At 35.9% G+C, this 18188-nt stretch overlaps 4 protein-coding genes across 4 annotated transcripts; 1 reads left to right on the top strand and 3 right to left on the bottom strand.

Moving 5' to 3' along the window:
* Positions 1 to 1606: 1606 nt before the first annotated feature.
* Positions 1607 to 6919, bottom strand: HELRODRAFT_169948 (hypothetical protein; the record flags this gene model as incomplete). The annotated part of the gene is made up of 13 exons (XM_009015750.1): positions 1607 to 1647; positions 1814 to 2080; positions 2201 to 2338; positions 2504 to 2585; positions 2696 to 2816; positions 2998 to 3099; positions 3221 to 3346; positions 3868 to 3923; positions 4415 to 4555; positions 4745 to 4861; positions 5558 to 5627; positions 5820 to 5936; positions 6030 to 6919. 13 exons carry the CDS (start codon positions 6917 to 6919, stop codon positions 1607 to 1609), a joined length of 2268 nt encoding a protein of 755 aa, XP_009013998.1.
* Positions 6920 to 9579: 2660 nt separating this feature from the next.
* On the top strand, positions 9580 to 9867 carry HELRODRAFT_146879 (hypothetical protein; the record flags this gene model as incomplete). The annotated part of the gene is made up of 1 exon (XM_009015749.1): positions 9580 to 9867. A coding segment is annotated over one exon (288 nt), but the record flags the coding sequence as incomplete, so codon positions are not given.
* Positions 9868 to 10201: 334 nt separating this feature from the next.
* HELRODRAFT_169946 (hypothetical protein) lies at positions 10202 to 11005 on the bottom strand (the record flags this gene model as incomplete). The annotated part of the gene is made up of 4 exons (XM_009015748.1): positions 10202 to 10252; positions 10314 to 10422; positions 10672 to 10832; positions 10907 to 11005. 4 exons carry the CDS (start codon positions 11003 to 11005, stop codon positions 10202 to 10204), a joined length of 420 nt encoding a protein of 139 aa, XP_009013996.1.
* A 2284-nt stretch (positions 11006 to 13289) lies between these two features.
* On the bottom strand, positions 13290 to 13469 carry HELRODRAFT_128230 (hypothetical protein; the record flags this gene model as incomplete). The annotated part of the gene is made up of 1 exon (XM_009015747.1): positions 13290 to 13469. A coding segment is annotated over one exon (180 nt), but the record flags the coding sequence as incomplete, so codon positions are not given.
* Positions 13470 to 18188: the final 4719 nt, after the last annotated feature.

Genomic DNA, 18188 nt, shown 5'->3' with positions numbered 1-18188 from the left:
ATCATCATCACCATCATCATCTTCTTCTCCATCATCATCTTCTTCTTCTTCATCATCATCATCATCTTCCTCGCTTCACCACATTAGCTTCATCATTAGCATTACAGTTGAATGATGATAAAAACCATTGAATGATCTAGTTTAGTATCTAGTATGTTGGAAACCGTTGGTTATATGTATTGTAGTGACAATGGTAATATTATCAACACAACTACTACTACTACGACTACTACTACTACTACTACTACTACTACTACTGCTGTAGCTTCTGCTGCTACTACTACTACAAGTTCGACAGCATATGTTATGATTGTATGCAAGCCAAACAACGCTTTATGATGCTTTGTGAATACGTTCACTCGTTTGAATGACTGAATGTGTAAACTCAACTATCAATCATACATTTTCATTCATTCATTTATTCATTCATTCGTTCGTTCATTCGTTCGTTCGTTCATTCATTCGTTCGTTCGTTCATTCGTTCATTCATTCGATCTTTGTTAAAATTCATTCAAAACTACACACATACAAACACAAAAAAATATTAATATACTCATACTAACTAACCACCAACACAAGGTTAGTAATGACGTCAATCATCTCATTAACATAATTTATGAACAGCCTATGATATTCGAGGTTTATTTTTAGGTTGAAAACTTCTAATTTTGCACTCGTATTAGTAAGAAAAAATGTGTTATATACATCAACAAAAACATCTAGAACAACATCATCATCATCGCCATCACCATCATTATCATCATCACCATCCATCATTATCATCCTCATCATCAAACCAACATCTGTTATTGTCTGATAATAATAATAATAATATTAATAAAAATAATAAAATAATAACAATAACTTTTATTGTTATTGTTATGGCGTGTGTAGAACGATGCAAAATGTTATGTAGATAATAAAACATTGCATCCCAACCCTCAACAGCAATAAACAACATACATACATACATACATACATACATACATACATACATACATACATACATACATACATACATACATACATACATACATACATACATACATACATACATACATACATACATACATACATACATACATACATACATACATACATACATACATACATACATACATACATACATACATACATACATACATACATACATACATACATACATACATACATACATACATACATACATACATACATACATACATACATACATACATACATGAGATTGCATATAAATTGTGTTTGAGTAAAGCTAATAAACAAAGCCTTTTTAAAATCAATAATATTATAAACAAGCTGAAGTGTGTTGTGTAGAAAGATTCAAACATACATACAGGCATACATACATAACATACAAACATACATACAAACATACATACAAACATACATACAAACATATTACAGTTTATTTGTGCAACTTTGTATAAAAAATGTTTTGCGTCTAGTTTAAATAAAAAAAAATTTATTCGGAACGAAAAAGATGTTACTATAGCTACAAGTTATGATTACGATTATTAACGTCAAAATCATCATCATCATCATCATCCTTGTTCATCATCATCATCATCATCACCATCATCATCGTCGTCGTCATCATTTTCATCTTTCATTTCGTAGTTTCTTCATCATCAACTTTTTCGTCACCGCCTATCGATTCAGAATTATCTGAAAAATTAATTTCGATTATCACCATCACCCTCTTCCAATCATCATCATCATCATCCTCTCCATCACCATCATTATGATCATTACCACCACCACAACCACCATCATCATCGTCGTCGTCGTCATCATCAGCACAATTCCATCCAACCTATATTTTTTAGGGATTTTTCTTTCTCGGCCTCCGCTTGCATCTTTTCCTCTTCATCTATTAAAATTATGAAAATACAAAACCAATAGTCATTATCATTTTCATCGTCGTCTTCATCTTCATCATCATCATCATCACCATCATCTTCATCTTCATCTTCATCACCTTCATCATCCTCACCTTTTTCTCTCCACTTTTGTTTATTTGTGGCGAGGCAGGCATTCCAATGTCGTTGGATCTTGTTCTCTGATGATGTCTCTAATATTCCTGTATTCATCATCATCTTCGTCATCGTCGTCATCGTCTTCGTCATCATCATCACCATTTCACCACCATCATCACCATCAAGATTACCACCTTCGTCATCATCGTCGCCATCTTTCTCACCATTATTATTATTATTATTATTATTGTTATTTGTGGTCGTTGTGGTCGTTGCGGTTGTTGACGTCAGCTGCTGCAGAATCTTGTCGACAGCATCGCTCATCACCTGGAAGCTCGGATCAACTATGAAATCTATGAAACCTAGGAATTCAATTCTAGTGGATGAATTAATGAATGAATGAATTATGAATGGATTACTTATTCAATGCATTATTTGAATGAATGAATGAATTAATTAATTAATAATCCTCATAGCGCACCAGACGGGCATACAATAAAATTAATTATGTTAAGTAGGCAGCCTACCGATCTGTGACTGAGCAATCAGCGTGTTGTTCCTATCACACAATGGAGATATCGTCAGGTTCATTTCCGCCTCTCTGTCACCCTTGGTTGACAATTTTCAAATTACTTTCTATAAAATAATAACAAATTTGACCTCGAGTTGATCTTTGTCCGACCTCAATTTGACCTTAACCCGACACCCAGATAGCCAACCTGTTGAAAGAATTCGCTGATGAGTTGTTGTGTCCATCTGTGATGCATGTTCCAAGGCTTGCCGGGGTGGCTGATGTCGGCACAGTGGACTATCAATGAAAGGGCTTTGCACTTGTCGATGCTGTCATCGTTCGTTCGTTCATTCATTCATTCGTTCATTAGTTCGTTCGTTCATTCATTCATAAGTACCATCGTTTAATTTACGTTCTTTCGTTCATCTTTCAATTAAAGAATCACATTTAGAAAAAGTAGTAGTAGTAGTAGTAGTAGTAGTAGTAGTGAAAAAAAACAAGAAAAAAAACTTTTCTGGCATGGATAGGAGACTCTTCATGTTTTTGATTTGCTGGAAGTGGAAGGACATGTCTGTAGCTAGGACAATCTCTATCATCAACATTCTTAATTCTCTGCATTGAAATTATGACGATGGTGATGGTCCATTCTTTGCTCAATCATTTACTCATTCGTTCATTCCCTCATTCATTCCCTCGTTCATTCTCTCATTCATTCACTCACTCGCTCCCTCACTTATACTCTTCTCTCTTCAAGGAGGCGAGTATATTGAGCTCCTCATCTTTCATGAGTTTGAACGCCGCGCTGACGTGATGGCTTTCAAGGACCGCTCGATCGTTGTATGTCAACGCGATATCCGATCTGAAGGTTTTATTGTACCATCATTCATTCATTCATTAATGCATGCTTGCATGCATTAATTCATTGATTTGCCCATTTACTAACACGTTTTATTCATTTTATTCACTCATTCATTCACTTAATAAATCTTGATTATAAGAAATTTAATATAAATTTGTAGAATTGATAAATGGGTAATGAGTGAATGAATGAGTGAATGAATGAACGAATGTACGAACGAATGAATGAATTGTAATTATAATGATAAACAGCACATGCAGACAGAAGAAATTGCAGTAGTAGCAGCGACAGAAGTAGCGACAGTAACAGAGAGCTTAGTAGTAGTAGTAGTAGTAGTGGTAGTAGCAGTAGTAGTAGTAGTAGTAGTAGTAGTAGTAGTAGTAGTAGTAGTAGTAGTAGTAGTAGCAGTAGTAGTAGTAGTAGTAGTAGTAGTAGTAGTAGTAGTAGTAGTAGTAGTAGTAATAATAATAGTAGTAGTAATTAATTATAATAAATTATCATAAATTATCATAAATTATAACTTGCCCGGTGTTAATGTGGAAGGCATTCGTCGTGCCAGTGTGCTCGTAATCGTGGACTATCGAAGCCAGAATGGTGGCCAGGATTTCAACGTCAGTCAACCACAACTGCTGGTTAGAGTAGTTGTAGTAAGTGTAGTAGAAGCGGTAGTAGAAAGTGTAGTAGTAGTAGAAGTAGTAGTAGTGGTAGTGAGAGAGAAATCGTAGAAGCGAAAAAAAATTCCTTTTTACGGATCAATTGTGATGCACTTGCTATCAACACACCGACCGGCTTCAGAGATATAGGTATTGGAAGGTATTTATAAATATGACGTGTGTGTGCGTGTGTGTGTGTTAATCATTCACTGGAATTACCCTAATTGACTACGGTAAATAACTCCAAAGTAGGTGCAAAGTGGAGAAAAAATTCGCCAACGTCCTCCTCCTCCTACTCGTCATCATCATCATCACCACCACCATCATTTGAATCATTATCAACACCACCCCAAACGTCATCACCACCATCATCATCATCAACAACAACAACAGTAACATCATAATCATGACCGACCTGCATGCCGCAATTGACCAGGATGTGGTGGGTGGTCTGCGTGACGTCAGCGGCATGGACGAGGTTGTGGTAGGGGTTCCTATGCTTGCTGTACCCTTGCTCTATCTGGGTCAAAAAGTTGTCCAGCGTCTGTGAACTTATCTGCGATTGGTCGAGAAATTAGGTCAGTTCACGGTCAGGAAAGTAGAACAAGTTATAAGCAGAGCCATGTCGGTACTCTGCCTACATATGAAATGAACTTTGTAACTGTATACGTAACGACGCAAGAGTTTTATTATTATTAATGATTTATTATCATCCGGATAATGATGACGGCCACCATGAGACGACCTTGAACTTCCTGATGAGGTTGTACTTTTGAATGACCTCGTAGGCCACGAACTTGAGGGAGTGACCTTCAGATGATTCGTCCACTTTGAAAACGTCGAACGTCCAATCATCTATGCCCTTGTCACGTGATGAAGAAGATGATGGTGATGATGATGATAACGCGATGATAATGATGACGATGGCGATGATGATGGCGATTATAAATTTAATTACTTCAAATTGAAAGCAAAGAAGAAATAATATTTACGACAACGAATAATAATTTTTGAATGATTCATTTGTGAAAATATAACAAAAACAGACGACGACGACGATGATGATAGTAATGATGATGATGATGATGATGACAACGATGATGATGATGATGATGATATTCTTTTAACCTTCAGAAGTTCAAGGACATCTGAAGGCACGTGCAAGCCTAATGTACTCGACATTCGTCTGTAAATCCTAATGATGATGATGGTGACAATGATGATGATGATGACGATGATGGTGACGACGATGATGATGATGTTGATGATGATGACGATGATGATGTCGATGATGATGACTGACCTGTCCACCATGATTCCAACTCTGATGACATTGGCAACGCTCCTAAACTTTGGCTTGTCCTGAAATCTATTATAGTTATAATATTAAGAAAAATCAACCTAGTTTAAGACACACACAAACACACAGACACACACGCACATACACACGCACATACACAGAGGTACACAAACACACACAAACACAGACAGACATACACGCCAACCTCCTAATACTACTTAGAGATCTTGTAAAGGTCTGCGCCAACCAATCTTTAACCTGATCTGGAACATCGGCTTCAACGACTTCACTTAGCACATTGTCGTCTTCTTCCTCGCCACACAAACGTCTGTGGCGGTAGTGGTAATATTAGTAGTAGTAGGAGTAGTAGTAGTAACAGTGGTAGCAGCAGTAGTAGTTGATAAAGCAGCAATAGCATTAGTAATATCAATAGTAATGAATGATAAGACAAAGATAAATAAATAAGTTATTTATAAAAATATTAATGAAAATATTTGGATAATTCATAAAATTTTCATACTTTGTTTCATTTTCGAAGACGTGATCTAGGACCTGGCATGCATACTTCAGGTTGTCTATGATTGGCTGCTTGGCTGGGTGGGCGGAGTTTTCTATGAGTACCATGATCTCCTTGATCCTGGTTATGATAACGATGAAGAAGATGACGACGACGACAATGATAATGATGATCGTAGTAATAAATGATGAGATTTCCTTAATTATCACTCACCGCAAAGAAGAGATGTTAGCCGCTTCGGGACTTTCAATGGCAGGTAGGTCGGCCATATTGCATAGATCTAAATATTCCTCCTTGCAGATTAATTTATCTATGCTGACGTCACTGACGCTCGACATAGCGGAAATGGAATTCCCATCTTCCTCATTATCGACCGCGCAATTTTCCCCTTCCAAGCCTTTTTCGTTAGATGTTATACAATCATCACTATTATTATTATTATTATTATTATTATTATTATTATTATTATTATTACAAGCAGCAGTAGTAGTAGTAGTAGTATTAGTAGTAGTAGTGGTAGGAGTAGTCTCTATGTTAACAGCGTTGATGTCATTTGAGATATCTTTTGGAGAGGTAATATTATTATTATTATTAGTTGTTGTTTTTGTTGATGTTGTTGTTGTTGTTGGTGTTGATGTTGTTGTTGTTGATGCTGTGAGATCGTGCTGTTGGTGACTTACGGCCTCCTTCACCATGATTAGTTCCGCTTTTGGCGACGTGGGTGACGTCATTTTGAAGCTGTTGACTTCGCTGGTGGTCTCATTGTTGACGGTCTTGTCGGTGACGTCATCGTCGTTGTTGTCGTTGTCAATGTTATCATTCAGTTTGTTTTTGTCGTTGTTTGAGTTGCATATTTTGTTATCAGCGTTCATTTTATTACTGTTGTTGACGTTGTTTTTGTTGCTGTTGTTGTTGCGTTGTTGTAGCAAGGGCTGAACCACAACAACCTCACGCGCTGGTCGACGGGGCTTTGGGGATATCCGCGTACCCCTAACCTCCAGATCTGGTTTGTCGTTGTTGTTGTTGTTGTTGTATTTTTTGTTGTTGTTGTTGCTGCTGTTGTTGCTAGAGTTTGGACTAGTTTTGCTACCGATAACGCCCATCATTAACTCGAAATTGTCTAAATTTTAAAAAATAAAATACTAATTAATAATAATTATTACTAATTTAAATTTAATAAATATTAAATTATGAGAAAATAAAATTGCCTTTCATACTTTATAGGCAACGAACACAAATAAAGTGAGATCGTGTTGAGATGCTACATATAAATAAAATTCTTTGATTCTTTAATTTGAGTGACGTACCATGTACGTATATATACCTCTGGATGTGTGTGTGCGTGTGTTTGTGTACGTGTGTGTATGTGTACGTGTGTATGTGTGCATGTGTGTGCGTGTGCGTGAGATGGAGACTGACACCTCTGCATAGCCGAAAGTGTCCCGCGATGCATTAACCATTAATTAATTAATTAGGAAAAAATCGGAAAATCTTGTTAGACTTTTTTCGTCTGGCACACACACGCACAAACAAACACACACACACACGCACAATCACACATACATATATACATACACACATACATACAAATATGCATACATATATACATGGATACAAATATACATACATAAATACACATATCGGGATGTAAAATAAAGAAAATATCTCAAGATCATGTGTCTTTATAAGTCAATCTTCTCTTTCTCTCTCTCTCTCTCTCTCTCTCTCTCTTTCTCTCTCTCTCTCTCTCTCTCTCTCTTTCTCTTTCTCTATACATATATACGCATTGTACAAACACACATGCAAACGAACACACATACAAACAAGCCAAAACATACCTATTCGGACTTATTTTGTATTTGTTCGTCTGACATTTTGCTTCAGTAAACTTGTGAAGAAATGTCGGATATAAATAGTTGAGGTTGAGAAAGTGATGACGACGACGATGATGACGACGATGATGATGATGACAGTTATATTACCACCGATTGTACTGCTAACATTGATACTGATCATGGTGATGATGGTAATAACGAGATGATGCGACTTGAAATCAGAAAGATGGTGACGTATATTGTACTGTACAAATAGAATGATACAAATTAAGCTTAAAACTTGGGTGATGTTGGTGACGATAGAGAAAGAAGATAGAGATGATGATGATGATGATAACGATGATGACGATTAAAATGACGGTGATGATGACGATCAAAATGAAATGATGAAAACGATGATGAAATTAGCATCACCTGTGTCAACAAGCGTTCCTATAGCAATGGCGCATGAAATCTTTTCCTTAATCTTACAAGGCTAACAGTGATGACGACGACGACGATGATGACGCTGATAATGATGATTAAAAAAGTAATTAAGCAGAAACAGTGACAGCACAACGATGAAGACGATGACGACGATGGTGATGAGGGAATGATTAAAAACATGATGATGTGATATTATTAACGACGTCAAATCTTTTTCTAGCGCGTAATAAGCACCCACCAGGATAACACAAACAGACGACGGACATATTTCGAATTAGTTCGACCATCACTGTTGTTGATATGACGTCATGATCAAAAGAAATGATGTGCGTGGATTGTGAAGCGCTGTATAATTTAAATCGAACGGGAAGTTGTCGCATGTTTTGCCGCTAATGATGATTGCAGGGCTTGTTCGCGTACTTAATGTTTGCATTTTTTCTCCAGCAGTATATATTTTCTGCTGGTTTTTCGCTGGCACCAACACAGCTTCCAACAAACAAAATAACGAGACGCTATCTTCATTATATCCATGACCTATGACCTCAAAATAAAAATAAACGCAACAAATAAACCGCTATCGTTATTATTATTAATGTTGTTAGTGACGTCATATTTGAATAGCCAATGGGCATCGAGAACATGGCATCATTAAAGAGAAGTAACACAAACTAATCAAGCGTAATTTTAACATTGCCACCGTAACAACTACTATCATCATTACTACCAAACACAACAACAATAATAATAATAAAATTAATAATAATAACAATAGTAACAACAGTAAGCAGAGTTAATAACAGACATTCTCGCAACGTTATTAAAGAGTTTTGACCAATGGGAAGCGAGCATCTGTAGCGAACTGACCAATGACAGAGCAGGATAGATTTTAAATTCTCGTTGAATTCTACTTTAAAAGGGCCAGGAATGATTTTATTGAGACTTCATTTTTAAGAAATCGTGCTGTCAATTCAAAATGGGCAAAATATTTTAGTTCGTGGCAGACGTCATCAACATCCAGCAACATGCAGCGCCATCCAAAGATTCGTCAAGTTGGCAATCATTTCCCCAATAAATTCTACCGAAATCCAACCGAATCATCATCTTTATCGACAACGACAACGACAGCTTCTTATCCTGTCATCAACAGTGACAATGTTTCTTCCAACAAAATCCTGCAACTCTACTCCTTGCAACAGTACAAAGCAAAATTTATGCAGCATCAACATCAGCAACGACAATTACTGAAATACCAGCAATTGCAACGACATAACTATAGCGAGCGTCAAGAATTGAACTTACCTCAACTGCATCAACAAATGCACGAATACCACAGAGATATGGTGAGAATGCGTCTCTGGGCTCAACTGCACAACAACATCAACATCTTCAACGCCAAAATCGACGGCATCTGCAACATCAACAACAACAACCACGTTGAAAGCAGCAACAACTCATCCACCAACCTCCAAATCTTACGTGGCATGTTACGAGACGAACAACAGAAGCCATCTCACAGCTACATAGGCCTCATAGCAACTGCTATCTTGCAGTCGACAGATAAAAAATTGGTCCTAGGCGAAATCTACCAGTGGGTCCTGGAACGTTACCCTTACTTCAGAACACGAGGATCTGGGTGGAGAAACAGCGTCAGGCACAACTTATCCCTGAATGACTGCTTCATCAAAGTGGGCAGGTGCAACTCAGGGAAGGGGCACTATTGGGCTGTCCACCCTGCTAACGTAGAGGACTTTTTAATGGGGGATTTTAGGAGGAAAAAAGCCCTGAAAAAGGCGAGAAGGGCCATAGTTGGGGCCCATAAAAAGTCCGAAACTTGTGAGAAAGTAAAGTACAAAAAATGTTCAAGAAGTTTCCCAACAAATATAGTAAGTAAAGAATTGGTGAACAGAGGCGCACACAAGAGAAAGTTTGATGTTCTCAGCTTGCTAGAAAAGTGAACACAGAAACTTTCAATAAATAAAGAAAATCGGTTCTTTTCTTCAAATATTTAAAACAAAGTTGTACTGAAATATTTTTTTTTTATAAAAATCAACAAATGTACCGCAACTAAGATGATTAAAAAATGTGATTAACAGTCAATTTAAACATTAAATATGTTTAAAAACGTCAGGGAAATGTAATTGGCTTAAACTTTTTGACTGGTGGACTGTCTGACGTCTGAAACAGAAAATATATTTTAATTGACTGAATAATTAAATATTAAAAATTAATTTCTTACAGTTATGACGACCGTTTTATTTAATTTTTTTAAAAGAACTGTTTCAGTTGTTTTGTGATCAGCAGTAGCAGCATTCTGACTACCATCTTTTTGGTGGTTGGATGTTGTTCTGCATGTTTCATCATCACAATTTGTTAATTCTTCATGGAGATGTGATTCATGCTGTCTTCTTTTCAATAGACCATTATCACTAATTTTGAAATTTTAAATATCTTTAATCAGGAAAAATAAAATTTTACCATGACAAACATAGATTATTATAACAGGTATAAATCATGATTTTTAGCTTAAAAATAAGAGAGGCTTTCCAAGCAGCATTTTTAGTTTCAACAAGTTTGAAAACAATAAAATTTCAAACCGGTCAATACGTCTCTTACTACAATTGTTTTGCAGATCGAGGAGATGTTTCTCAAGCGGATTATCCCTGTAGACTCGTTGTAACTCAGGAGCGATGTGCAATTTGAATAACTCTCTCAACGCATCCGCATCTTCATTCATGCCGTTGTATGGAACTCCTCTCTGCTTGCAACATGAAATAACTTATCAGCGCAATTCAAAGCGTGAAATTTGCACTCAAATAAATTAAAACTTACGTAATCCAAACATTTCTTGAGACATTCGACCCCAAGTGACTTCAAATTTATTCGATTAGGGTAGGATAAGATCGAAATCAGCTTACTATCGCCCGCCATGTTGTTTACCATCGAAAAAATATTCAACTCCAACGAACAATAAATTTATTATTAAACAAACATTTCTTCCTGCAATTTAAACGCTGGCGAACAGATTTACTTGAGAAAGTAAAATACGAATTCGCACAAACAAAATGATAGAATCCATTCAAAAACATAAACAGACACGCACTTAGGAAGACTCGAACATCTGGAAAGTAAAAATTCACAACACAAACATTTATAATAGTCTCCATTTCATTAAAATTCATACCTCTAATCAATCAAAATTCAATCTTTACACTTCAATTAAAACAAATTCGAACATAAACGAATTTATCAACTATATGCAGTCACAATGAAATGAGCCAATGTATCCAGTAATTAATGTAAAATATGACAGAGAACATAATTCTTTAATAGATCATCATGAAGTATCTATTTATAATAAGAGGAAAAAACATTCATTGATAATAATTGATATTTATCAATACGCGCATCACAAATATCATGTGACTGAGCCATGTATAACAACTTGCTTAGTTGCTTGCTTGCTGTTGCGAATCAGCTGCAAATTGCTGCTTTGCTGGTGAGCCCACTGCATGCAATGCCTGCGTTGATTTGCAGAAAATATTATAATTAACAGGTTATTAATATTCATGAAGCAGATATAATTGCATAATTAATGAACATTTGGGAAGTAATAAACAATCAGACAAAACTTACATCAGTGGAACCAACGGCAACATCCCCACCGCTACCACCAGTAGCAGTAGTGGTGACTGCAACAGCAGCAGCAGAGGCATTCTTTTCAACATCGGCATCATTATTCTTATTCTCATCGACAACCAGATTATAGCCGGCATCATCACCTCCTTCATAAGTCTGTCCTTTGTTCTCCTCCACATTATACTCACTGCCAACGAAACCACCGTCATTATTATTGTTGACATTATTATCATCGTAACCATGGTTGTAATCATTATTGTAATTATTATTATTATTATTACTGTTGTTACTGTAATCAATAACATCATTGTTATCATTGCTATTGCTGTAATCAACAGCGTTGTTGTTGTCGTCATCGTAGTTTTCAGCCCCACCATCATTGTTGTTGTTGTAATCTTCACAACCGAGGTCATCGCCAGTAGCGCACCTCTTGGCACTGCCATCATCCACATCATTGCTATCCATGGAATTGTCATAAGGTCTTTTGCGATTCTTTGGCAGAAAATTAAAACAAACAAATCCCTCATGAATGTGAAAAATCTAGTAAACTGATTAAAAATTAAGCTCAACACGAAAAAAAGTCAAAACAAAAGAAACTTTAAATAAAACAATTAAAAAATATGACAAACCACTTGTGCCTTTCCATACAACTCGGCCAGATATTCAGGCATGTGGAAGTACCTGCAGGAATCACCCTTGCCACAGGAACCCTTGATGATGTAGTCAATGCAATAAACAACGTAACCATCGTTCACCCTTATGTGGGGTGGCGGATGGGCGTATTTGCACCTTTCACGATCACAGTTGCCACGAAGGAACTGTCTACAAACCTGCATTTATTCGTAGATTTTCATAAAATTAATAGAAGATAAGAAATTACTTGTGAAAATTCTATTCTACGAAGCAATAACAACCTCAATTTGATCTTTTCTCATTCCCTTGTTGAACCCACCATCTCCTCCGGAACCCATTCCAGAAAATCCTCCTCTACCTCCACTCATCCTATTCCTTCTATTTCCTCCATCATTTGATCTTCCCCCAAAACCTCCTCCTCCACCTGATCTCCCACCTCCAAAATTATTTCCACCAAAATCTCTGCCCCCAAAGCCACCTTCAAAGTTGTCATCGTATCCGCCACTGTTGAAACTGTTGCCAACATTTCTGTTGCTGTTCAGCGAGTGGTCTCTGTTGTTCTGTGTCCATCCTGACTGATTCCTGCCGGGTCCCATGAAGAAGGAATCATTCTGTGGCTGTTGGTGAAATTATAAGAAAAATTAAAACAATTTCAATTGATAACAATTAAATAAATAAATGCAGGGAATAAATAAAATTACTGATGAAAAGTTGCTGGGGCCTCCTCTTCTATCATTACTCCTAGACCTCCCATCGCCACCAAATCCCTGACCTCCTCGACTTCTGTTTCTGCTGGCTGGGGCATCTCCTGATCCAAAATTAGGAACCAAATGAGAAGGTGGATGCATGTAACGACATGGGGGATTATTTCTTCTGCAGCGATTCTGCTCATTTGAGAAAAATTAGTGTATAAGCAAATTAACATCATATTTGAAAACGTTCAAATATTCAAAAATGGAGAAACAAATTTAACCTTGGTAAAATCAAAACAGACGATGACTTTGCCATCAATGACCTCAACGTACGGTGGAGGGTGGGCATATTTGCAGCCCTGATCACTTCTGGTACATCTACCTCTCATGTACTCTCTGCATACATCAAGTTTGTACTCTTTGAACTCTTTGTAATCTTTTCTATCTCCGCTATTTAGCTGGTCTTCAAACTCAAACTGATTAGAACGATCATTTCTTTGTTGAAATTGTGGCTGTTGCTGATACTGCTGCTGTTGATATTGTTGCTGTGGCAAATGCTGTGGTGGAGGGGGTTGATGCTGTGGTGGGGGCTGGAAGTAGGGCTCCGCTGGTCCACGATTCTGCTGGTGGAAAGGTTCATTCATGAGATATTGTTGTTGTTGCGACTGCTCATTAAGCTGATTAGATGGCGCTGGGGACTGCAGCAAAGGTTGCTGCATCTGCTGGTGAAGTGAGGGTAGCGGAGGAAGTGACGGGTACGTCGATTGGGTTCCCCCGGATCCGGACAACAACGTTGAGTACGACGACGGATTTATATTCATGATGGCGAACCGGGAATGAATTAAATTTTTATCGACAAAAAATCTCAACCGATTGTAAAATTAAACAATTCAATTGCTTCAAACAATACAAATTTGCAATTTATATCATTCAAACGACAGAAATCGCGACGAGATCATCCACAAAAATCCTTACAATTTATAATTAAAAATGGAACACGAAATGTTTGAGAGATGTACCATTCATTAATTAATTAGTTTGAAGCGCTTCATTTTTAAAAACTGCTGTAATTGTGATTTCGAGGTGGGCATGGGAACGGGAATCGCGGGAATTCCATGGTTCAAAGCCGGCTCTGATATAACCCTATAACTATAAAACTCAATAGAACTTTATATAACCTTATATAACTCTATATAACTCTATATAACCATATATAACTCAATGTTAATCTATATAACTATATAGGTACATGCATTCCTATGCCTAGCCATTGATATATAACGATTTTTTCAACTATTACCCAGACAATCTTGAAGCCGAAATTATGATTTTATTATTCTTAATTTAAAAAAAAACCTTTTTTAATATTTTATGGAAAATAATTAATAAAATTGTTCAATTATTTTGAGAGAAGGAGTTATTTCTTTCAATTCCTTGACTGGAAAGTTAGATTTTTTTGAAAAAAATTTCGATCAGTTGCTTAACTTTTAAAATTTTAACTTTTAAAAAATTAATTTTTTATATTTTACATTTTTTCATAAAATTTGTTGAAATTCTTTGATTTTAATTCTAAAATATCCAGAAAAAGAGGCAATTTTGTTTAGAAATTCTGCTTATTAATTATGCATGGGCAATATTCATCATTCAAAAAGTACACACGTAACATTACCTGGTCAACCAATCAATCATCCTATCATCCGTGCATTTATTCTTTTATTCATTCATTCGTGTATTCATTCATTCATTCTTGCTTTCTATTTTGTCTTTTTATTTTTTTAAATCGATCTCTTTTTTGGTCAATTTATCACTGGAGCGTTTAATCGGCGTCCATTTTTTCAGTTTTATCTTGTGTTTAATAAATTTCTTTCGCTTCAATTCATTAACTAATTCATTCATTCGCAGCTTCATTCTTTCATTCGTTTTTTCAATCATTTACCAATTTATTCATTCACTCATTAATTCATCCCTTCATTCTCCAGACAATCCATCGACCAGCGTATAAAGGGAATGTAACAATTTGTTGTTTGGCCGCCGCAACATTCATTACTTCCATTGTTTGCCCACTCATCTATTCGTTTACTCATTCAATTGTTCATTCCTTTTTTAACTCATTTATTCATTTTTTGGTCATTTGTTTTGTTCATTCATTCATTCATTCATTCATTCATTCATTCATTCATTCATTCATTCATTCATTCATTCATTCATTCATTCATTCATTCATTCATTCATTCATTCATTCATTCATTCATTCATTCATTCATTCATTCATTCATTCATTCATTCATTCAATCATTCATTCAATCCATTCATTCATTTTCCATTTGTTTTTCATTAGTTTTTCGTTAATTCAGTCGGTTATTTCTCATTAATTCATTTGTTCATCACTCGCTCATTTTCATTCATTTTTTTATTCATTCAGTCGTTCAATTTTTATTAATTCCTTCCCGCATACGATCATTTATTTATCTATCAATCGTTCATTCATTCGTTCCTTCCATCCATCTATCCATAGGTAATAGATTTTCGTCGTAAATGGTTTTAGATGGCCGCTAGGGGACCTAAAAAATCTGCTCATCCATCCATCCATCCATCCATCCATCCATCCATCCATCCATCCATCCATCCATCCATCCATCCATCCATCCATCCATCCATCCATCCATCCATTCATTCATCCAATCAACCATCCATCCATCATATTTCTACCTTTTCGATGAAAAAAATGCCTGAAAACATTTTTTTTTAGAAAAATTGATTTGTTGATGGATGGACAGTCGAACGGATGAACAGACGGACACAAAAAATAAATGAATGAATGAATGACGAATGAATGAAATGAATAATTGATTGGATGGATGGATGGAAAGCATGCGATAGATGCATTGCATGGTCCAAATGTTGATAGACTGACCAGGAAAAATGAAGGAATAAAAAACGAATGAAGAGAAAAAAGAAAATGTAAGAAATTAAAAGAAAGAGAAGGTAGGAAAAAGGAAAGAGAGAGAAAGAGAGAGAGAGAAAGAGAGAAAGAGGGAGTGAATGAGTGAGAGAAAGATTGATTATAAATTAATTAATTTTAGGAAACGGACACCACCACCAACAACAAAAAAATACCGAGAAAATTTTTTTTTTTAAAATACGGAATGAATGAATGAATGAATGAATGAATGAATGAATGAATGAATGAATGAATGAATGAATGAATGAAAGATAACGCTGCAACAGCAGATGAAAATGAAGATGAAGATGACGAAGTTGAAAGCGACAAAAGAAAATTAAATAACAATGAATTGAATGGAGAAATCCAGGAAGGACTGAAAAAGTAAAAGAATTAGAAAATTGAAAAAAAGACTAAAAGAATGAAAGAAGAAACAAAAGAAAGAATGAATGACTGACTGAATGAATGAATAGATGAATGACTGAATAGAACAAAAAGAAAAACGAATAAAGGACAGTAATAGCTTTTTAAAAACGGTCAAACACATCTAGAGATTTGAACCAGCAAACCTGCATATGCACCTCAGAATGTACATGCGTATGTTTCTTTGCATGTGCGTGTGTGTGTGTATGCGTGTGTGTATGAGTGTGTGTATGCGTGTGTGTGCATGCGTGTGTGTGTGTGTATGCGTGTGTGTAGGAATGATCTCATGAGCCTATGATTGAAAACGCTGAAGTTAGATTGATGTGCACTTTAAATTTCACTCGATATTTCATTTTTATGCCCATCATCTTCTTCCATTTCCCGCTAATATGTAACTTTTTAGCATATTTTTTTTCGTTTCATTATAAAAAAATCTTTTTATTTATGTATATACGTTTGTATGTATGAACATTTTTGCGGCGCTTAAATTTTTTTCTCAGTAAATCCTTCATTGGTAGAATCATCTGAAAATAAGAAAAAGTAGAAGCCGTATTTATGGCGCAATTATTTTTGTTATGTCGGATTTCATTTCTTCGGAATTAATAATTTTTTTAATCATTAAAATACTACTTTTAATTCTACTACCACAACTACTACTACTACTACTACTACTACTACTACTTTTGCTACTACTACAACTGCTGCTGCTACTACAATTGCTGCTGCTGCTACAAAGACTGTTGCTGCTGATGTGGCTACTACAACTACTACTAAAACATCTATAGTAGAGGCATGAACGATGATAATACTTTAAAGTAGTATAAATACTCCGGGCGGGCCAGCTATTGAAAAGATCATTATAAACTATTATTATTGGGCATTAATAGTAGCTGGGGTTAATATTCTTTATATATATGTGTGTGTGTATGTTTGTGTGTGTGTTTGTTTGTCTGTGTTTGTGTCTGTGTGTGTTTGTCTGTGTTTGTGTGAGTGTGTGTGTGTGTGTGCGTAGTGTGATGTTTATAGCCCATTGTAAGGTTTATATTATTACTTAGAATTTTGCCGGTTCCTTTATTGACCGGCTTTTATATCTTATAGGAAGCTACTCGCTTACAGTAGTATTACTACTACCACTACTAACGAAGAAAAGATCATAATCATGATCACCACCGTCATCATCATCATCGTTATCGTCACTATCAATACTAACATCATCATCATCATCATCATCGTCATCATCTCCGCAACGATTTTCTTAATTAGATTGTTTCATTTAACTGGAGCGGGCATGTAGGTAAATTATTTTTCCTTTAGTTCTTAACTCTCTCTTAATTTCCCCATAAATATCAACGTATCTGTTCGTTTGTGTTTGTTTGTATGTCTGTGTCTGTGCATGTGTCTGTCCGAGTGTCTGTCTGCATGTTTTTGGTTATTCTCTTTTCATCTACCGTCAAATTTATGTAAAGTGTTTGTATGGATGTGTGTGTTTTACCATTTATGCGTCTATATTCTTCCTATATTTTGTCGCATGGATATTTGCATCTATTTTGTAATTATAACTATTTACGTGTGTCGGTTTCAAGCTGCACATTGTAGAACGTTCTATTCATATGTCGTTTCGTTGCACCTCTTCCTATCTCTCTATCTTTCTTCTTCTCTCTTTCTCTCTCTCTCTCTTTCGCGTTTTTACGTCTGACCGACCGAACCTCATCACGTCATCTTCCTCGGAGCAAAGATACATAAACATAGATTAAAAAGCCAGTTGGTATCAACAAAATGGCTTCCC

The sequence above is a fragment of the Helobdella robusta genome, assembly GCF_000326865.2.
Source record: "Helobdella robusta unplaced genomic scaffold HELROscaffold_16, whole genome shotgun sequence".
Lineage (NCBI taxonomy): Eukaryota > Metazoa > Annelida > Clitellata > Rhynchobdellida > Glossiphoniidae > Helobdella > Helobdella robusta.
This window is presented reverse-complemented; position numbering and strand designations above follow the sequence as displayed.